The sequence below is a fragment of the Pygocentrus nattereri genome, chromosome 5 (genome assembly GCF_015220715.1).
Source record: "Pygocentrus nattereri isolate fPygNat1 chromosome 5, fPygNat1.pri, whole genome shotgun sequence".
In the NCBI taxonomy this organism is placed as follows: domain Eukaryota; kingdom Metazoa; phylum Chordata; class Actinopteri; order Characiformes; family Serrasalmidae; genus Pygocentrus; species Pygocentrus nattereri.
Window position 1 is genome coordinate 19,152,062 of NC_051215.1, and position 22,620 is coordinate 19,174,681.

The window sequence follows — 22,620 nt, forward strand, 5'->3', positions numbered from 1 at the left end:
GTAGGGGGACACTGCGTTTTACGTAATCAAAATTATTGGCGGAAAGAAGAGTCTTTTACAGCATATTGAGCCAAATAGATTGATCGATCGATACTTGCCGTACGGTTTCCACCATCAGTGACAAAAAACAGTGTTTTGTGGGGTGTTAGTTCGTGATATGTTTCGCATCGCCTTTTATCTAGGGGTATGGATGTAAGCGGATGTTTGGGCTGAGAGGAGAAAGGTGGGTGAACATATTTGCATCACGTGTACAGCTAACAATGATACGCTGTAGTTAGGATAGGAAAACAAAAATTGAGACTTTTTAAGACGCTTCTATTGTTACAGTAACCGTTCGCTGCAAAACCACTAGGCCGTTCAACACCGAACGTGGTGCTCGCGCCAGTTGAAGGCTGGAGGCGAATATAAAGATGATTTTCTCTTCGCAGGTAATGTGAAATATTTTTACTGAAGTAAGGTCCAAATTATTGGGCTGACATAACCAACAGCTTGCAGTTCGTTGAGACTTTGGCGTACCATCATTATTTATTTGCTTCACGTCAGCTTTTCCGCTTGTATCATTAAACTTGACGGGAACTCATCTGGTTAGCATAGCTAACGCTAGCTAGTAGTGGCTAGCTAGCTAATGTTAGCTGCTGCAGCCTTGCCAATACATTTACTTTATAATATTACAAAATAATGGTCAGTTAAGACTATCAAGAAGCGGAAAGTGACCTGAATATAAAACATGAATATTAATGGATTCGTCGTGAATGAAAACCGATCCGCTCAGATTACAGCAAACTAACCTGTCTTATTCATTGTAACTTGGCAGTTCATTGCGCAGGAGTAATTAGATCTATTCTGTCAAACCGTTTATTAAACCAGTGCTTAGTGACTGTAATGATCTTATTTGTTCTTTATAGGAGATACGTAGTTGTGGACTTGTTACAACGCCGTTTAACACAGGCGATGGTTTTGGTGAAGCCATAGAAAAGCGAATCGAGACCGTGTCTTGGTATAACTTCGAGTGGTGAATTTGTGCTTTAAAAAAAAAACTTGACGCCTAATGAAAACTCGACAGTTCTGTTGTCAACCTGGAACTTAACAGGTCATGGCCAGCACACAGCCAGTTGATCTCACACTTGCCTGGGAAAAGTACATGGATTATCGTGCCCAGGGAGCAGATCTTCAGGTGAGCATCAAAAACATAAATCTTTGTTACTGATGTTTTACTTTGATCGTTGAACTGAGATATGACAGTGTTTGGGACTGCATTAACTTGAAATCTTTTTTTAAACCGTATTGATGTATGACTTTGCCAAAACCTGTAACACACAATACTGTGTTTTACATTTGATGGTTCTTTGGCTCAAATACTTCCTGGCAGAGCACACAAACTCTTGTACTGTCATTGTCGTTTGTCATGCAGCTATACTGCAGATATGTTTTGAATTGCAAATTACCGTTATCTGGTTATTACTAGTTTAATCTTATTCATACTGACAGCAGTGCAGAGAATCTACTAGATGTTTAAATAGAATCCCAGCTGTCACAAGATGTATAATAAGTCCTGCCTTTCACTGTCTGAAATTAGCAAATGCTGATGAGTTATGTGTACAATGCACAAAGGAACAAGCCTGTGGACTCATGACTCGGTGTTGTTTCATTTTTAAGGCAGTCATTTACTTTAATGACTGAAGCATGTTCTCCTTCCCCAAGCGTAGAGGCTGATTCAACAGCCTTAGCTCTGTCTCCCCACAGGCAGGCATCATCGTCACCTGGAAATCGAGGCAAGGATGAAGTTGAATAAGAGAGTGTAACTTGCAGCTTAAAGGAAATAGTTCCAACTAGGCTAAGCAGTCATGTGTTTTTCTGCTAGAGCATCGAAGAGGCGTTTCTCTGAGCTGTTTTTGACCACTTGAGCCCTTGAATATACTAATAGATCCATCACGAGACTCTGATTAGCTTCCTTTTGCCTGGAGCAAGGCTTTGGGTTGTGTGCTGTACACACACAGGCAGATTTACAGTAAGGGGCGAGGTTATTTTAATGTTTACGTTTTGTTTAGGGTGGCCAAATGCTCTCAGAAATGTGAGCTGACACTGTAATATTCATATATAATACATATAATATATTAATTAATATATAAAATATTTGGATAGGCTAGATTATATTAGTCTGTTATTGTCACATCATATTTTACAGGTCAATTTATGTATGAAAATTATAGAGCTTTTGATTGTTTGGGCAAGTGGGATACAGCCATATAATCACATGCAAAACCATGGAGTGAAAAAAATGACTGGGAGTTGATGAGACGTTTTGGTTTGAGGTGAATCAGTAAGCAGCACAATAATGCAAAATAAATCATGAAACAAAATAAAAATACATGTTAACCAGACAGTAGAAGACTTTGAAAAGGCTATGTAAAGACCCTTAAAAGACTAAAGTCTGAGACCCTCTCACATCTAAAGACAATATTGCAGATTTTTTTGCCACAGACCATGATTATGCGAAGATCTTGCAGGGTCAATATTTGCAGTACTCCAACTAGATTTTTGAGATTAGTTCCCATCGTGGTTCCAGCAGAAACTTACAAGAGAAATCTATTTTCTTCTCCACTCTATTGGGATCAATAAAGTATTCTGATTCTGATATTACATGCTCAGTGATCTTGAAATATTAAAACAGCCAGTTTGCATTTTTAAGTTAATATAATTATTGGAATACGTTTGCCAGATTTTGAGCACTCATGCATTAATTTTCTCCTTTTCACTTTCTCTCACACTGTTACTTTGCCTGTCTCTCTGTGTATCTCTCTCTCTCTCTCTCCCTCCCTCCCTCCCTCTCGTCATGCCTCTCCCTCCCTCTCGTCATGCCTCTCCCTCTTTGTGTCTCTCGCTTTCTTTCTCATCACTCCAAGCGCGTGCACTTGCCAACTTGCTCTCATGCACACCTCTGGCTCATTACTGTTCGCATAAGCCAAGACTTTAAACTTACACCAATATTAAACAGGGTTGATTAGTATTGGAACATCAAGATGAGAAAAAGACTGGCTTAATTATATAAATTGAAATTATTATTGTTGTTGTTGTTGTAGAATTAGAAGGAGTGCATTGGACTGAGTGTACAGAAGTGTCACAGGTCAGATTTGAAAAGGTAGAGATTTGGTATAGTTGTTATAGCCAAAAAGAATAAAAAAATCTAGTTTGCTTATATGGTTATCAAATAATTTAATGTGTAATATTTTTGTAAGCTGTTAACCAATAAATGTCAAACCATCTATCTAAAAATTGCTAAATGTTAAACCATGCTGCCTACTAAGAGAAGAAGCTGTTTAGCTGTAGCTTGGCTAGCATGGTAACAGCTCTGCTTACTACACTCTGCCTAACTAAAGCGCAAGTTTAAATGAAATGAAATAATTAAAATCTGGGGGAGTGAAGTTGACCTGTTCTGTGTTATTTGGATCTGTAGCCTAATCAGCTAACTGAATGTTAGCATAGCACGCAGGCTACAGACCAAAATAGTGCAACACAGAGAGTCAAATCAAGTGACCAGTTCTGAAATGACAGAAAACTGAACTCAAACCTGTTCTGTGGTGTGGGGGATTGTACCATTTTTAACTAAGCTAAAGATAGCTTAATTAGCAGGCCAAACTGATGCTAAAGTGACATCTGAAAGCCCAAAGGGGGTGATGAATTTGTTTTGTGGTGTATGTAGTTTCTAGCCATTGCTAACACTGCCATGCTTTTTCTGAGGTTAGTCCTGGCTGTGATTTTTCCTTTTTTTTCTATCAGCAGTACCTACTGGTGAGCTCCCACACCCTCTGTTCACTTTCCCCTAAAGTTTTCTCTTCTGTACATTTGTGGAATTGTGTGCTTTGTTGCTTTAATTTGACGTCTTGGTTTACGTTCTCAACTTCCACTCTCATAACTGAAGACATTCTGTCTGATATGTAGATTTTGTAAAACTTTCGTAATAGACAGACCTCTCTGCTCTGCCATTGGCTAGGTCTGTTGAAATTAGCAAAGGAAGGAAATTGAGTCACGCTATAAGCATGAGTTCAGCAATAACAATACAAACCCTTTTAAGTCAGTCATTCATTATACTAAACCATGCTGAGACTAAACTGCAGTCACTTTAAAGATGTCTAGAATTCTTTAATTCTCTAGAATTCTGTGATATTCTTGCTTTTATTGTTGTTGATGACGAAAGAAATAGGTTTGTCTGAATCGGTGAAGGTAGCATTGGACCTGTTAATACAGGTAATGCACTGCAGCAGTGTGTGAACACACTTCCATGTGGCAGGTTTTATCAGTCCAACTAGAAACAAATTTCTACTAACAATTGCTCTGTGCCCCATAACTGAGCTCTTCAGATTGAGATAGTTGGTGAAGCTCACAAATTTCCCATTATCACATGTAAGTGAAACTGGACCCGACCTGTTTTTCCTTTTTGCACACACACAAGTGTTGCAGAAACTCAAACTGAGAATGAATATGGGGTTGCCGAACACAGAGATCACAATGAAGGCTTGAGAACCATTTTACTGCAAACTGACAGCTAAATTAAAATTGTAAAGAGAAGACCTGCTGATTAACTGTCATGTACGCATTTGTGAATAAATATTTTACTGTCTTTCTGTTTATTTGTTGCAACTACAGTAGCTAATTCAACTGATTAGCCATCTTTACTTTGCAGCTAGCACTAGGTCATACTGACATGAAATGATCTACTGCACTTGTAGTGTCCACGCACACAATCACAAGCTTTTCCAGCTGAACAGAATCATGTGGAGTCATCTAAAGCTTACACGTCTTTTCTTGATATTGTGAAATTGTTCTGTTATTGTACATACAAAATTACCATTAGCTATGTAGCTAACAAACCAGAAAAGAGCTAACATTTCTCTTAACGTTTTTTTTCTCTAAGTAAATGTTTTTTTTGTTTTGGTTTTTTTTTTTTTCTTTCCTCTTTTCTAGCTTAGTCATTTGCTACTGGTTGAAGCACCCATTGAGTTACATTGCGAACCATCTCACACTACAGGACAGAAATGTTTTGAGTTGTAAAAAGGTTTTTGTTCATGATCATTCCTTGAAAGATTGCTTCAGGTTGTGACGGTTTGTCAGAAGGGCAAATCAGGGTTAAAAAAAAGGGCTTCATTGGATTTTAACTGCAAATACTACACTTTCTTGAGGAGAGGTTCGAAATGGTTAAGCTAATGTAATGACACGATCACAATTTTCTTTCTTTCTTTTTTGTTTGTTTGTATTTTGTTAATACTATAATCCCTGCTTTCTAAATAAATAGCTTTACATATAATTCTCACACACTGCCTGAAACTTTTGCATAGTATGGTTTGTCCCCAGGCTTGTGCAAATACTACTGGTATGTTCTTTGATGCAGCACATTCCACAAAGAAAGAACTGTCAAAGTTTACATGGAGTCTGAAGTCATTTGGTATTCTGTTTAGCGAGTTTAAGGGGCAGTATCTGACTGCTGGCTCTTACTTAGAAATTCCGCACAATCCCATCTGAGTAGATTAGCAGTGAGATGAATGAACGCTGGATTACTGTAACTATGTGTGTAGGCTGTGGTGTGATGGCTGACAGTTGCAGGATCAGGTGTAGCCAGTGGCATTCTTTGCAGCAGCACTGATGCATATCCTTCCAGGTCACACATGCCAGTTACTGCAGCACTGGTAGCCAACCCCAGGACTACAAATCGAAGTTCCAGGGTTTAAGTAACAAAAATGTGTGAAGGTGTGTGTTTTAACTATGATGGTATTTTGAGTAGATGCACTAGCTCACACTGTTATTACAATAGAAGTAAGCAAGTGAGACTCAAGGCAAGTTTCCTGACTTAAGTTTCAGTGTCTGAAAACTTAACAAATACAACTATGATTAACTCTTTACAGCATTGGTTAGCAACTTTCTCTTATACATCTCCCCTAAGCAGGTATAAGTTTGGGGAAATTACATAGCAGTCAGAAGAACCTCTTAAAAATAAGTTTACACGAAAAAGAAAAAAAAAACCTACTTTATTTTAAAGGTAAGTCAATGGAGTCAGACTTTTTTCCAAGTTATTTTGGGCTGTCTGTTCATGAAATTTACACGCAATGTAAAGGGCAACAGGCATTTTCCAATTATGTCATAAATGACAAAAATAGACATATGAGGTTGTCTTCTGACAACAGCGATATTTTCCTTTATGTGGTAAGAAGACAATTTAGACAATTAAATTTTTTTTTTACATAAATCAATACCTGTAGAATATTTGATGCTTTAATTCTGAAGTGACCTCTCCATTTTCTTTTAGATCAGTCTGCAATACTTGGAAAGCTTCCTGTGTTTGTTCCACTGTGTGCAACAACTCGGTGACCCTGTGGCCCTTAAGTTCTGGTATGTACTTTTTTCATTTTGTACATATTTGTGCATACACATTCATTAACATTTGAACATTGAAAACTAGTAGGTTGAAAAGTGCTTGGGGCTTGCATGTTCTGTAAAACTGACAGAGGAAGCTTGGTCTACCCTAACCACAAGCACATCTATTCTTGGTGCTTGTTAAAATTGTATTTACAGTACTGACATGTGCTGCTTCTAGCATATGGTCACTTATGATTGCTCAGCAGGAAGTGATGTTTTCTCTTAGCTTCTCTTAGCTCAGCTTCATACATAGTATTGTACAAGTAAGAGTAAATGCTAATTAAATGGAACAGCGTTAACTGTAGCAGAACGTATAACTTGGTGCCACCACCTACACTATGTTTTCACTTGTACTTCATTAAAAAGAGTAGTTGGCCTTTAGATATTTAAAAAAAATGAATAAATAATCCCTGTAAATTCTTTTTATTCATTCTTGTTCTAGACTGCCATCTAGACAAGCGCAAAAAAAACAGGGCAAGCTTAAAGCTTCATGCTTAAAGCCCTAAGCCACTTCCTGTATTAACAAACACTGTAAACACTCATCTCTTGTTTACAGTCCAACTTTTGCTGACTCTGTGTAACACTAGTATGTCTGCTTTAGCATAAACAAAAGTGCTAGCAGAAGCATTATTAAACATACCCATGTATACATAAACACAGTTGATAAAGGTAAAACATAAAATTGTTTAGTTAGGTATTTAATGATCACTTGCTGCAGGAGCAGCTTCAGCATGTCTTGGCATATTCTACAAGTCTCAAACACTACTGGAGGGATGGAATGCCTTTTAAAAGGTATTTCCTCAATTGGTGTTTTGATGATGACTTTGAAGTGTCCAACACATTGGTACAAAATCTTCCACAAGTGTTCAACTGAGTGACCACAGGAGAAAGTCTTTAGGCCATAGCATATGAAATGCTTCATTATGATCAACTTATTTAGAGACAGCCTTGTGCCTTGTGGATGAGGGCAGTGTTATCCTGGAAGAGACCACTCCCATTAGGAAAGAGAATGTTTCTTCACAGGTTAATGTTTTAGTTTCTAGTGAAGATTTAGTCAGTGCGGTTGCCATGACATGTAACATTATATTTGCACAATGTTATTGAATCAGTCAGTATGTATAAATGATATTTAACTTGGCAGACATTACAGGAAGGCATGTTTTCAGGTGTATTTTCAAACTCACATGGCACTTCATTCTCATTGGTAGCAGTACACCCAGTCTTGAAGAGAAATGTGTCCACAGTTTGTATTGCCTCTTTCTTCCCACCTGACAGGCTGCTGGTGTAGATATAGCACTCATTTGAGAGGCCAGTTAATAGCTTTTTAAGCTAGTTATATTTATTTGTACAGACATGCACCAGGAAGGAAAAAAATCATCCAGTCATTTAAATCATCCAGTGAGAAAGAGGGAGGCTGTTAGAATTTTGTTTGTGCACAGATTTATGCATAAAAATTAGAACAATTAGTTATAACCAGTCAATCTTGGTTGTCTGTCCGAACAGAGCTAATCATTTTTTCTTATCTGTTTACTTGACAGGGCATAATGAACAGAGATTTTGTCAGGTGTTTGTGAAGCATTCAGCAAAGTTTGCATGAAAAACATAAAGCAGAAATACTCGTCAGACCTCTCTGAGAAAGGTCTGGGTGTGGTCTTAATTAAAAAACTGAAAATAACACTTTTGCTAAGTTTTGTCCACATTTCTCTTTTATATCAATGAATATGATATCTTTATTTTAGCAAATATCTTGTTAACCATCATATTAGTATGATAATAAATGAGTAAAATTCCATACACGAAAAAGTTATCAGAAAAATTATCAAATGGAAACAAAGAAAAAAAACCTGTCAAAATGAGAAATATATTTATATCAGAGTGAGAGAAAATGAGTTTGATTAAACTTTAAAATTTGCAACATTTTGTACATTTTGACTTTTTTTAAAATTTATTTAAAACATATGGCACAAAAATTAACCACATACATATATGGAGACTGATTTAGGACATGAATTAATGTTACAAATCAAAGGAAAACTTGAGAAAAGGAAACATAGGTCACATTTTCAGGCATTTAAATTTCCAGTTTGACTGTTGACAACTGATCAGCTGCAAGAATTTATTTTTAAAATTTAATATGGAGTGAAAACAAAACATACCAGATATTGAGTGCAATCTCAATTGAATGGTTGTAAACGGTCATAGCCATAAATAAAAATGAGGTAAATCTTGACCATTATGGCAGTGCATGAGCTGCTCCAGTTGGACTCAACAAGAATTCAACTGGTTTATTAGTTGTCTAATGTGTGTGTGTGTGTGTGTGTGTGTGTTATATATATATATATATATATATATATATATATATATATATATATATATATATATATATATATATATATATATAAAAAACACAAACTCTGCGTGTCAACAAATCTCTTTTATTTCACGTATTTTCCTTTTTATTTTTTCTCATTGTTTCTCTTGTTTCCTTTTCACTTTCCAGTTTTTGAGATATTTACTACAACCCCAATTCCAATGAAGTTGGGATGTTGTGTAAAACAGAATATGATGATTTGCAAATCCTTTTCAACCTATATTCAATTGAATACACTACAAAGACAAGATATTTAATGTTCAAACAGATAAACTTTGTTGTTTTTTGCAAATATTCACTCATGATGCCTGCAACACGTTCCAAAGAAGTTGGGACAGGGGCAATAAAAGACTGGGAAAGTTGAGGAATGCTCAAAAAACACCTGTTTGGAACATTCCACAGGTGAACACAGGTTAATTGGAAACAGGTGAGTGTCATGATTGGGTATAAAGGGAGCGTCCCTGAAAGGCTCAGTCATTCACAAGCAAGGATGGGGCGAGGTTCACCACTTTGTGAACAACTGCATGAGCAAATAGTTCAGCAGTTTAAGAGCAACGTTAATCAGTGTGCAATTGCAGGGAATTTAGGGATTTCATCATCTACAGTCCATAATATCGTCAAAAGATTCAGAGAATCTGGAGAAATCTCTGCAAATAAGTGGCAAGGCAGAAAACCAATATTGAATGCCCGTGACCTTCGATCCCTCAGGTGGCACTGCATTAAAAATCCAAATCATTCTGTAACGGATATTAGCACATGAGCTCAGGAGCTTCAGAAAACAATTGTCAGTTAACACAGTTTGTTGCTCCATCTGCAAGTGCAACTCTGCCATGCAAAGTGAAAGCCGTATATCAACAACACCCAGAAACGCTGCCGGCTTCTCTGGGCCCGAGCTCATCTGAGATGGACTGACGCAAAGTGGAAAAGTGTCCTGTGGTCTGACGAGTCCACATTTCAAATTGTTTTTGGAAATCATGGACATCGTGTCCTCTGGGCCAAAGAGGAAGAGGACTGTCCAGATTGTGATCAGCGCAAAGTTCAAAAGCCAACATCTCTGATGGTATGGCGGTGTGTTGGTGCCCATGGCATGGGTAACTTGCACATCTGTGAAGGCACCATTAATGCTGAAAGGCACATACAGTTTTTGGAGCAACATATGCTGCCATCTAAGCAATGTCTTTTTCAGGGATGTCCCTGCTTATTTCAGCAAGACAAAGCCAAGCCACTTTCTGCATGTGTTACAACAGCATGGCTTCATAGTAAAAGAGTGCGGGTACTAGACTGGCCTGCCTGCAGTCCAGACCTGTCTCCCATTGAAAATGTGTGGCACATTATGAAGTGCAAAATAAGACAACAGAGACCCCGGACTATTGAGCAACTGAAGTTGTACATCAAGCAAGAATAGGAAAGAATTCCATCTACAAAGCTTCAACAATTAGTGTCCTCAGTTCTCAAAAGCTTATTGAGTGTTGTTAAAAGGAAAGGTGATGTAACACAGTGGTAAACATGCCCCTGTCCCAACTTCTTTGGAATGTGTTGCAGGCATCAAATTCAAAATGAGTGAATATTTGCAAAAAACAATAAAGTTTATCCGTTTGAACATTAAATATCTTGTCTTTGTAGTGTATTCAATTGAATATAGGTTGAAAAGGATTTGCAAATTGTTGTATTTTGTTTTTATTTATGTTTACACAATGTCCCAACTTCATTGCAATCGGTTTAGTAATTTTTTCTGTACAAAAGTGTGTGCTTTAACTTTTAACTTTGTAGATGTATGAGTTTATTTTTACCATTAGTATTGGGGCTGTGAATGTCCTTCTCAACACTTAAGATAAAGTGCTGTGTGGCCTCCATGGAGCCATCAGTGAACTGTATACTAGGTTGGCTTTTTCTTCATCATAAATGGGTGCAACAGATGAAAACATACAAATGATTGAAATCTAAGCCTCATCAATTGCTTATTTTAGCTGGATTTTGTTGCAATATTTGTGCTGTTTGTACTCTTTTGCATCATGTATTTATGCAAGTAGTTTTTGCTGAATGTTTCGCAGTAATCAAACGTAAATAAAGGATCATTAATTTTCTAAAGTTTTCACTTTCTTGCAACCAGATTTTGATTCAGTTTAATACTAATATAGTACTACCACATCTAGATGTTGCTTGGTTCTACATAACTGAGTGCCACAGGTCTTGCATAATATAGCTGAAAACCTACTTTTTAAGATGTTTTGACTACATATTTTCCCAAGAAGGAGTATTCAAATTTGCTTGAAACTTGCAGACAGAAATGTAAAGATGTTATATTACTCAATTATTTACTATTTGTTAAGTAGCTAATTTTTCATACTTTTCACTGTTCATGTTCATGGTTATATTACATTCATATTCATGGTTTTATGCACAGGTAAAAAGTGCTTGGTGTAGAGCTGTACACAGGTTCTTTTGTTTAGTAAATGTGAGAAATTAATGTTTTTTCCTTTCTTTAGGCAGGCAGAAGTTTAGTTGGGAGTTGTTGGTATTTTTCAGCTTTTTAGTTAATAAGAACCAGTTACTACCAGCTGTTGGAAATCCATTAGCAAAAGTATTAGGGAGTTGTTATCATGATTTGGTGGTAATTGGTTAACAATCGTAATGGAAGTACACATGTTAGCATGTAGAAATCTTTCAGTGGACTTGGTACAAATCCTGTCCATGCCACTGGTGTCTTGAGCTCCTGAGTCAGACCTGGTGCCATGTGGCATCACATGCTTTCACAATCTGGAAAGCATCCATTTGAAATGAATGAAATACACAAAGGCTTGGTGAACCTCACACCAATGGACGATGCGGATGCATTTTATTTCTCCAGGGTCTTTGTAGGAGGTCCAAGCACAGTGTTTTATTTATTTATTTATTTATTTATTGATTGATTGAGTCTTTAAAGGTTGGTTTGGAGTATAAAGTCAGTTCCATTGTCTGTTTGGGCTGTGTCTGTAGTAACTCAGTCATAGTAACTACTATACAACAGTGTCAAATATGTATTGCATCTTTTACAGAAAATGCATTTAACCTACGCCTTTTCTGGATATTGACGTGAGAAATGCTGAATATTGTATTAAAAGCAAAGGCTAAATAGAAAGTCTGTACCATGCACTTTTTAAATTAGATTGTAACTTTTTTGTGCCTTATTCCACAGTTTAGATGTGCAGATTTCCTTTTTTGTTTGTTAGTTTTGTTTTAGAGTGTGCCTCAGTGTACCAGTTTGTTTTGCCTTTGTCCTTGGGATAGTAGTTGTTTGAAATTCTGTAGGGTGCCTGATCTGGAGGATGGAATAACAGGTTGATGTGATACAGTAAGCCTCTTAGTTAGACTAAGTGTCAGATGACAGGTGCAGGGCAGGATCTTTATTCTCTTTGAATGTAATCCCATTGCATAACAGCTAGATTCTCACTACTTCAGTCATCACACAGGGCTCACACAGACTGAGACTATGATCTAGTTCCTGCAGTGCAGCTTTTATTAGTTCTTAGCATAACACAAATTAAAGGTTGCATCAAACTTGACAGTACTAAGTATACCACAATATAAAAAATGGTAGTTTTTTACAAGATAGAAATAAAATCCATTTTTAAGTAAGTCCTTTTTTTGGAGGAATTTATTTTTTACTGAAGAACATTTTCTCAACGTGTGTAATCAAGATCTTCACATTTCTTCAGTATTTAGTTTTTCTGAGGTTTCAATGGAACAGAAAAAAATCAGAACCACATTAAAAGTACTATGAAAAACTGAATACAATTAAACATGACTTGGTCCGACATGGCAGCTTTATTTGTCTTTCCCCCGATATTTTGGTAAAACAACCCCTAAAACAACAACAAATATATAAATTTACTTAGGATTAAGTAATAATTAGGACCGTCATGTCAACGACCGAAGGTGCTGAAGAGTCAACCGAGCAGCAAGGTCGAAGCAGCTCTCCCGGGCAAGTGTATGGCGAAGCCGAACCAGAAGTTAGCTTGCTAAGGATACTGAACAAGCTTAAGGACTTTAGACGTGATAATAAGCAACAGCTCGCTGACATAAAGCAAGAACTGAGCAGAACTAACCACCACTAATTAACACCAGATTAGAACAAGCAGAAGAGTGAATCGGCGAGGCTGAGACAAGACTCCTAGCAGCGGTATTTCAGCGCCTTCTCCGACGGTAAACGGATATGGAGGCTAAGCTAACTGAACAAGAAGGGCGCTTATGTAGAGACAATTTCACAGGGGAGACCACGGTCTGTCGTTTTCAAGCCACAGAACGAAGGAAGAGGTGCGCCGCAAAGCCTGGCAGAAGAAAGAGGTTTTCTGCAACAATGTCCACTTTTGTGTGGATCATGACTATTCTCCTGCTGTCCTCAAAAAACACAGTAAGTATAGTGAAGCGAAGAAGGTACTCAGAAGAAAAGAAAATCAAGTTTCAGACCCCTTACCCAGCGAGACTTCGGGTTTTTAACGAGGAGGGTACCAAGTTGTATCAGAGTGCGGCGGAGGCAACGAGAGACATGGCTTTGCAGGGATTTCCAGTGTCAGTGGTGAAGCTCTTAACTGATTCGGTCCAAGAAGACATGGAATGGCAAGTGGTCACTCGTTGCCCAGATCCCCGGGGCCAGGTTGCGGCTAAAGCACCCACACAGGCAGACTGTCTCACCATCCTGCATGGAAAAGTTGCAGGAGTTCAGGTGCAGATCGTCTTCGGAGGACTGAAATATGAACAGACGTCTCAATTCAGTCAACGGGAGTAGATAAGTCACCCGTTTATCCTTGGTTATTTTCGGTGATTCAAGACTCTCTTTTACTTTGCAGTGGCACGATTCCTATGCTCTCGGAGTTTTGATTTTTTTGAGTTAGATAAACAAGTCGAGATGTTTAAAAAGACGTAACAAACTGTCTTCTTGGTAGTTGCCATGGGATTCTATTTAAGGACCCTACTCGGATTAAAGAGTGGGTCATCCCCTTATGGGTGCTCTGACTTCCCAAGCCCCCAAAGGGCTCATTTAAAATGAGCCTCGTTGTTTTTGTGTGTGTTCACGACGTTATGGGTGTGTTTCACGACGTTCATAACAGGCAGGGGGACGTGTAGGAGTTTAAGCTTGAATCAGAGAAGTGAGGAAATTTCCTTTAACGTAAATGGGATATTACACCCAGTAAAGAGAAGAAAGATTCTATTAAAAATTAAAAAAGAAAAGGTACATATTGTTCTCTTGCAGGAAACACATATTGGCTCTTCTGAACATGAGAAACTTAAAACGGGCTTTTCAAAAATGTATTATTCATCTTGTAAATCAGGCCACAGGAGAGGGGTTGCAATATTAGTCTCCAGTAAAATACCATTTGAACAAATATCTGAAACAAAAGATAAGGAGGGAAGATGCATTTTGGTAATAACAGTATTGAATGTATATGCTCCACCTGGTAGTGACTTGGCATTCTATAGAAAAATGTTTTTGTTGGCAAAAGCGGAAGGTGTGTTAATTTCCAAATAATAATAAATAATCTAAAGTTAGATTCTACTAAAGAAACTTCTGTGGAAGCACTACATAAAAAATGTGTTCTAATGATTGTGTTGGGCATAATAGATCTTTGGAGAGATTTTAGTCCACCAGGACAAGACTACACATATTATTCTCCACCCCACGATGTCTACTCAAGGATTGATTATTTTTTTATGTTTAAAGGGAACTGAAATAGAATAGGCTGTATTGATATAGGAATGATTGCTTTGTCTGACCATGCACCTGTTAGTTATTCATATTAATAGAGTCACTGGAAATACATTGTGGAGGCTTAATTTAAATATTCTGAACAGGCTGCACGAATGGCTGAAGAAATAAAAATGTTTTTGCAGCAGATTGACAATGAGGAAGTGGGTTCAGAGATTGTGTGGGACACATTGTAAGCAGTTATAAGGGGGAAAATAATAGTCCATTGCGTTTTTCAAAAGAAAATAAGGCAATTAAGACTGATGGACTTAATAGAATTAATAGAGCTCGGATCTGAACACAAAACAAAACCTGAATCTCATTTCAAAGATAAATGTGATTAAGAATGAAATAGATGTAGTATATAGGCAAGAAATTAAAGAAAAAAAAAGATGTTATTCACAAAACAAAAATATTATGAGTCAAGGTCAAGAGCTACCAAACTATTGGCAAGAAGATTGCAAAAACAGCAAACAGAAAATATGATTTACAAAATCAGAGATAAAGACTCTAAAACTTTATTTATATGATAGGGACAGAATACAAGAAGCTTTTAAAAAATACTATGAATATTTATACTCTCAGCCACACCTAGAGAATGATCAACAGATTGATAGGTTTTTGGGATTTCTTCATTCACATGCCCTGTCGGAATAGCAAAATAAAAAATTTGACGGCGGAAATGACAAGAATTGAATAAGACCATTTCTAGTCTAAAGGCAAATGAGTCCCCGGGTACGGATGGTTTTCCTCCAGAATGATACAGGACATTTAGATCATTTAGATACAGAATCTTCTTCAAACATGTAATACAGCTCTTTTGGAGGGGAAGATACCACCTTCATGGAGGGAGGCTATAATTTCTGTCATTCCCAAGGAAGGAAAGGATGAAACATATAGGCCAATTTCGGTTCTAAACATAGATTTATAAACTGTACACAGCTATTCTTTCCAAAAGAGTAGAAAAGTTCCATCCTCAGCTTATACATAACGATCAAACAGGATTTATCCCACAAAGACAAACTCATGATAATATTAAATGCACGCTACATATATTAAGCCATATTGAACAATGCAATTTAGAAGCTTAGTGAGTTTGGACGCTGAAAAGGCTATTGACTAAGTTTTATCTTTCTGTATATAGAGTCCTTAAAAGATTTGGGTTTCATGACCAATTCATTAAAGCAATTCAGACTTTGTTTGATAATCCAAAAGCACACAAAAGCTACTCTTTTTCCTGTATATAGAGCCACTTGTTCAATGGATACATCGAACAGATAAGATTAAATGTGTCTCCATACATGGGGACCAACATAAGATTGCACTTTATGCAGATGATGTTTTGATGTATTTGGGAAAACCCTCAAACTCATTTCCCGAATTGATTAACTTTTGGATTGTTTTGGGAGATATTCTGGATATAAACTAAATCTACAAAAGACCCAAATAATGGCTTTTAATTATACACCCCAAAAGAAAATATTAAATAGATTCAGTCTGAATTGGAGCCAGAATTCATTAAAATATCTTGGAGTAAATTTTCCAAGAGACATTTCGTCACTGGCAGAGATTAATTACGGCCCCCTTCTAACAAAAATGAAAGCAGATATAGAGAGATGGAATTCCGTCTCTTTCTTAAATCCTTAGTCACAAAATAGATTCTGTAAAAATAAATATTCTTCCAATATTCCTCTTTTTGTTCCAGGCATTTCCAGTAGAAATTAATTCAAAACAATTTTCAGAATGGAACAAAATGATATCTAGATTTATATGACAGGGGAAGAGACCCAGGATTAGATTCAAAACATTACAGCTCTTAAAGGAGAAAGGGGAATGGCTCTCCCCAATCTTACAGATTACTTTTACACAGCCCAAATTAAATTCTTGATTAATTTGTTTAATCCAGATTTTCATGATGGGTGGAAAAATATTGAATTGTCAATAATGAAAGTAGTATTGATGCAGTGTTGCAGTAAAGATGCAGTGCATGCAGTCTTAGGAGAAAAAGACTGGAGAAGATTTGTGGACAAAATTCTAAATCCATGGCTGAGGTCAGAATTAAAAATTTGGAGTAAGGTTAAGGAGTAATACAAATTAGATGAAAAATTTAGAATATTTAGATGGTGTGCATATGATAGAGATTTAAGCCTATTGAGATGGATGATAGATTTAAAACCTGGATAGCTAAAGGAGTAACAACATTTTATTCATTAAAAGGTCAGCTGCAAGATTTCCAGACTCTGAGAGAAAAGTATGGACTGGAAAAACAACATGTTTTTTTTGATATCTCCAGATACACCATTGCTTTGACCACAAAAGTAAAGAGAAAACTTTGAACATGAATGAACCAATACTACAAGTGTGTGTGTGTGTGTGTGTGTGTGTGTGTGTGTGTGTGTGTGTGTGTATATATATATATATATATATATATATATATATATATATATATATATATATATATATATACACACAGCTGGATAGATCTAGTGAATGAAATATCATCATAATCATCGTTAACCACTGAATCATCGTTAACCATCGTTAACACTGCAGATAGTGTTGTGGTAGCAGTTGAAAGGGCAGAGAATCCCAGACGACCTTGTCCCCCACAACTTCCTCCAGCTCATTGCTGGGGACCTCAAGCCGCTACCAGAACAACTTGGAGATATCATCCCTTCAGTGGGTCCTAGGATGACCCCGGGGTCTTGTCCTGGTAGGTCGTGCCTGGTACACCCCCACATGGAGGAGTCCAGGAGGCATCCAGATCAGATGCCCAAACCACCTCAGCTGACTTCTCTCAGAGCTCCTCCCAGATGACCGAGCTCCTCACTCTATCAAATGGAGTGTAGCCTGCCACCCTACGAAGAAAGCTCATTTCTGCCACTTGTATTCACAATCTTGTTCTTTCAGTCATTATCCACAGCTCATGACCATAGGTGAGGGTCGGGATGTAGACCGACTGGTGAACAGAGAGCTTCACCTTTTGGCTCAGCTCCCTCTTCACCACTACAGTCCAGTACAATGACTGCATTACTGATCTCATGATTCCTCTTCCCATCACTCGTGCGCAAGACCACAAGTAATTAAACTCCTCCACCTGGGGCAGGTCCTTACACCTTACCTGGAGTGGGCATGCCATCCTTTTCCAGGCTAAGACCATGGACCTGGAGGTGCTGACTCGCATACCAACCGCTCCACACTCTGCTGCAAACCGGTCCAGCGTGTGCTGGAGGCATCCATGTGATTCAGCCGAAAGAACATCTTCATCTGCAAATAGCGGAGATGCTGCCCTCCAGCCTTCACACATAATGCCCTCCTGACCCCAGCTACGCCTTTACACTCTGTCCATGAATATCATGAACAGGAGTGGAGACAGGGCACCACCTTGCAAGCTAGTTATTGCCACAGGGGCCTAGGCCACCAAGGGCCTCCCTGCAACCTCCTACTGCCTATATGGCACTGCACTGCTCCCTCATGCTGGACCTTGTGGGTGGTGGGCCCACATGGTCTGCCCATGTTGCCTCTTGGGGCTAAGCCCGGCCGGGTTACGTGTGCTGTCTGGCCACCAGGTGCTCGCCGAGGAACACTACCCCCATGCCTGGCTGCAGGGGTAGGTCCCGGTGACCCGACAGGGTACACGATTTTCTGTGTGTGTTGTGCATGGGGGAGTTTTAGATTGCGTTAGTCTGGGTCTTCACTGAATGAAATATATATCATGTAAAAAATTACTTTCTCACTCCGCTTACGAATGAATACATTTAAGTCTTGGTTGAAGTGGGTTACTTATATAAAACCTTTACAACCACATTTCATGGACGTATCCAATGAATAAGAACTACTGTTTGTGATACTATATTGCTGTACCAAATTGATAAATTTTGAAAGTTGTTATATAATTTCATGTTTAGGTATCTACTTCTAACATTTGTTTATATATCTATGCACTTCCCCACTCGTGATACTGTTTATTTATTGCTCCCTGACTGAATGTATACAGTTGACTGTTGTTGTTTTTTTTTGTTTTGTTTCATGGTAGTTGATTTGTTTGCTTTAAAATTTTAAAAATAAATAAACAGCAAGGTGGTTAAAAGCCGAGAAGTGATTGTCTCTCAAAATAAAGAATTAATGTGATGTATATGAAATATAAATACCTGAAATGTTTGGATGGGTCCTCTAAAAATGGATTTCTTACCACAGATGTCAAAGGTCCACTATTCGATGCTGCTTCTGCAGGTTTCTTATGGTCAAGGACCACCTACACCCTAATGTTGCTGCATGATTAAAATGTACTCATTTTGGGATCTGTAATGTTATATGAGCTGATGAGAGACTATCTGGAAAAGAACTAAAAACAGCCTTATGAATGGCTGGGTGTCATAAACTGAAAAAGGTTTTGGAAGATGAAAAGGAAAAAAAATACAGCAGGACTGATTATGCTTTGATTGTGATGAAATGTAATAGGTCGGCACTCTTTTAATACTGATGATATCTACAATATGTTCAGAAAAATCATTTTGTAGTGTAGTGTATCACAGTAAGATAAAATATAGTCCACCCTTAGATCTGTGCTTTTCTATTTGGTTAAGTTAGTACAGGACTGTTATGTTTCTCTGTTCGTTTCGCTCCTCTAGTTCTGATATGAGTGGTGCCAGTAATACTCTGGCAAGAGAGTTCCTGACAGATGTCCACCAGCTTTGTAGTGCTGTGGCTCAGCAGGCAGAGGCCCAGAGAGAGGATGAAGAAGAGGAAAGTCACATGGTGGCTCTGGGCGAGTACTTGGTTCGAGGCCGTGGCTTCCTGTTGTTAAGCACCCTGGATTCAGTAATCGATCAGGTCAGTCAAAGTCATTGTTGAATTTCTCTATTTTAATGTGATGCTGATACAATTTGGAGATGTGCAATCTGCCTGATTTTGATAATTGAGTTTCTGCAAGTGTTAATAAATATAACCCCATTCCCAAAAAAGTTGGGATGCTGTGCAAAATGTAAATATAAACAAAATGCAATGATGTGCAAATAATTTAAACCATATATGTAATTTAAAAAAGAACAAAACTATATCAAATGTTTAAACTGTGAAATTTGATTGTTTTAAAGAAAAAATGACTAAAAATGCATAAAAAATGCCTATGCCTACACATTCTAAAAAAGTTGGGACAGGGGCAACAAAAGGCTGGTAAAGTTGTCTAATGCTAAACACCTGGTGGTTAATTGGCAACAGGTCAGTAACATGATTGGTTATAAAAAGAATATCTCTGAGGCAGAGTCTTTCAGAAGTAAAAACGGGGAGGGGTTCACCGTGAAAGACTATGCAGGCAAATAGAGCAGCAATTCAAGAATAATAAGTTTCTCAGTATAAAATAACAAAGACCTTTTGCTTTTCATCATCTGCGGTACCTAATAATATTAAACAGGATCCAGAAAAGCTGCCACCTTCTCTGGGCCTGAGCTCATTTAAAATGGACTGAGGGGAAGTGGGGAAGTGTTCTGTGCTCTGACAAATCAAAATTTGAAATTCTTTTTGGAAATCATGGACACTTTGTCCTCCAGGCTGAAGACCTCCCAGCTTGTTATCAGCACACAGTCCAAAAGCCATTATTGATGTCATAGGGATGCATTAGTGCACATGGCATGGGTGATGTGCATGTGTGTGAAGGAACACCTAATGCTGAATGATATCTACATGTTTTGGCAAGATATGCTTCCATTTACATCTTTTTCAGGGAAGGCCTTGCTTATTTCAGCAAGACAATGCCAAACCACATTCTGCATGCAGTTCATGCTCCGTATTTTAAGAGACTGGGTGCTAAACTGGCCTGCTTGCAGTCCAGATCTGTCACCCACTAAAAACATTAATGAATGCAAGAGACCCTGAACTGTTGAGCAGCTGAAATCCTAGGTTAAACAAAAATTGGGAAAACATTTTCCTACTTTCAGAACTACAGCATATGTCAAATGTAATAAATGTCAAATCATTATTTCTTTGAAGTTTGACAGCTGATTTTTGCTCCTGCTTGGCTGTCCTATTACAGATGCTAAACAAATGGCCAATAACAGTGCCAAACTGTTTAGCTTCTCAACAATGTCACATTAATACGAACAGAAAGCACTATATCTGTATGTCAGTGATGGATCACACTGTCAGAGCTCATACCACATTCGTGTCAGATCACAGTATTCAAACACCAGCTAGCAGACGACTGGATTTCTCTATTCTGTCATAGTAGTTTGAGGCGTGAACCGCAATATATCTAACATCAGACGGAGTCCTCCTTTTAGGCATATTTAAACTAAAAGTGGTGCTTTTGTGTCTTGTTTGATCAGTATCATCAATTTGCTGTATTATGCAAGTGTCGAAGTGCTGCTTCAAGTTATGCAGCTGCTAAAAACAGCTAGCCTGTTTTCCAGTGCCTCACAGCTTCCTCAGTTTACTTTCATTTAAATCAGTGCTCTTAACTTGCATGAACCCACTTCTTTCTTTCACTTTCAGGTTAAGGTTTTCAAAACTTTGATTTATAGCTGGTCAATCTGTACAGTTTTGCAGAGCAACTAACAAGAATAAAGAGTTTACTGTCTGAGATTAGTCTTTCTGCAGCAAAATCTGGCAATGTGGAAATCCAGGTTAAACGTCTATCAAATATCTGCAGATCTCAGTTCTGCCAATTAAAAAAATACTTAATAAAATGATATAGGTTAGCTGAATCAAACTCTGTGAAGTACTGTTGGGTGAGGATGTCTTCAGAATTCCCTCCTGGCAGCAGAACCATTCCCCTTCTCTTTAATCAAATAAAAACTCCTCAAATCCACACAATTCATATTTCGTATTTATCATTAAAATGGCAAATTTTGGTGAAAGATGACTTGTTAGCATTTGAATGTAATCCTCTTGGTAAACGCTTTTTCTAATGTCTGTAATCTGATCACGGTCTTTTTACTGTAACGTTAATGGATTAATGACCTTTTTTTATATCCTGATTAAGTAACACAGTTGTGTATATATATTCTGTTACTACCCAGCTGTGGTTGCTATTTTTTTTTATCCATCTAAAAAGACTAGTTTTAAAACGGACAGAATTCATGTTTAAATAGGACAAACATAATTTTTTTGGGTGTGCTGTAGCATATAGTATTGTATGTAATACTATAGTAGTAATAGTACGTTCATAGCATCAATCTGGTTAGATTGGTTATTTTTGTATGTTTATACTGGCTCCACATAATTTCTTTGCAAGTAAGGTGGTTAGCATAGCTTAATAATGGTTTATCTGGGGTCACATGGAACTGACAAGAGCAAGCCCCCTGTATTTACTTTTAATTCACACATGCTGGTGCACTTTCTCTTCTCCTTGTGAAGAATGTTCTCTTCTGAATGTTCAGGGTGGAGCTACTGTTCAGAGCTAGGCATTTACACACACACCACATTGCCTTTAAACACACATCTTGGTCAATAGGAAAGTGTTGTTTGCCTGTGTTGTTCTCATTTGCCCACAGCATGACATTCTCAACTAAAATTTCAACTTAAATTCTTATGGTTCAACTTTAGGAGCTGACCTGCCGGGAAGAGCTGCTCACTCTTTTGTTGTCACTGCTGCCGCTAGTCTGGAAGATTCCTGTTCAGGAAGAAAGCGCCCCAGGTTAGTATCAATCTTCAAGTTTATGGAAAATACCCTACAAAAAATAAATCTGGCACATCTGGGGCTGAGTAGTGTTCTGTATTTTTTTTTTTTTTCTCTTGGCTCTGACCAGGTGTTGTCCAATTAGGTTAAAACTAGAAATTGCTTGAAGTAGTAATTTCTATGTTGATCACAGCATGAAAGATGCTTGAACTCCCATATGTGATTATGTAGAAATTCTGATGCCATGAATTTGACATGTGAGAAAGGAGCCCTGCTCTACTTCCATCCCACTGATAACATGGCTCCCCAGCTAAATGGATAAGGCGTGCATAGCGTTGCTGTTGCTGCATTACTAAGCAGGCCCTTTACGTAGTACAGTAGTTGCAGAGAAATACTGGATGACAAAATTGTGTATCATTTCCATTTTTAGTCCTTGAGGTTGGTTTTCATTTGTGCTTTACTTGGTTGAATTAGTTTGATCTCATTTAACAAATTATGTATTTG

At 37.8% G+C, this 22,620-nt stretch overlaps 1 protein-coding gene across 5 annotated transcripts in view; it reads left to right on the top strand.

The window, feature by feature from the left end:
- Positions 1 to 22,620, top strand: part of lyst (lysosomal trafficking regulator) — a 166,916-nt gene continuing 144,296 nt past the window's right edge. The window contains exons 1-6 of one of the 5 annotated variants that reach the window (XM_017722809.2): positions 1 to 223; positions 328 to 428; positions 906 to 1,174; positions 6,299 to 6,381; positions 19,133 to 19,334; positions 22,044 to 22,134. In XM_017722809.2, coding sequence (XP_017578298.1) covers positions 1,094 to 1,174; positions 6,299 to 6,381; positions 19,133 to 19,334; positions 22,044 to 22,134 — 457 coding nt within the window. In that variant the 5' untranslated portion in view covers positions 1 to 223; positions 328 to 428; positions 906 to 1,093. The remainder of the gene's footprint in view (positions 224 to 327; positions 429 to 905; positions 1,175 to 6,298; positions 6,382 to 19,132; positions 19,335 to 22,043; positions 22,135 to 22,620) is intronic. The other 4 variants (XM_017722807.2, XM_017722806.2, XM_017722808.2 and 1 more) reach the window with 4 other exon arrangements.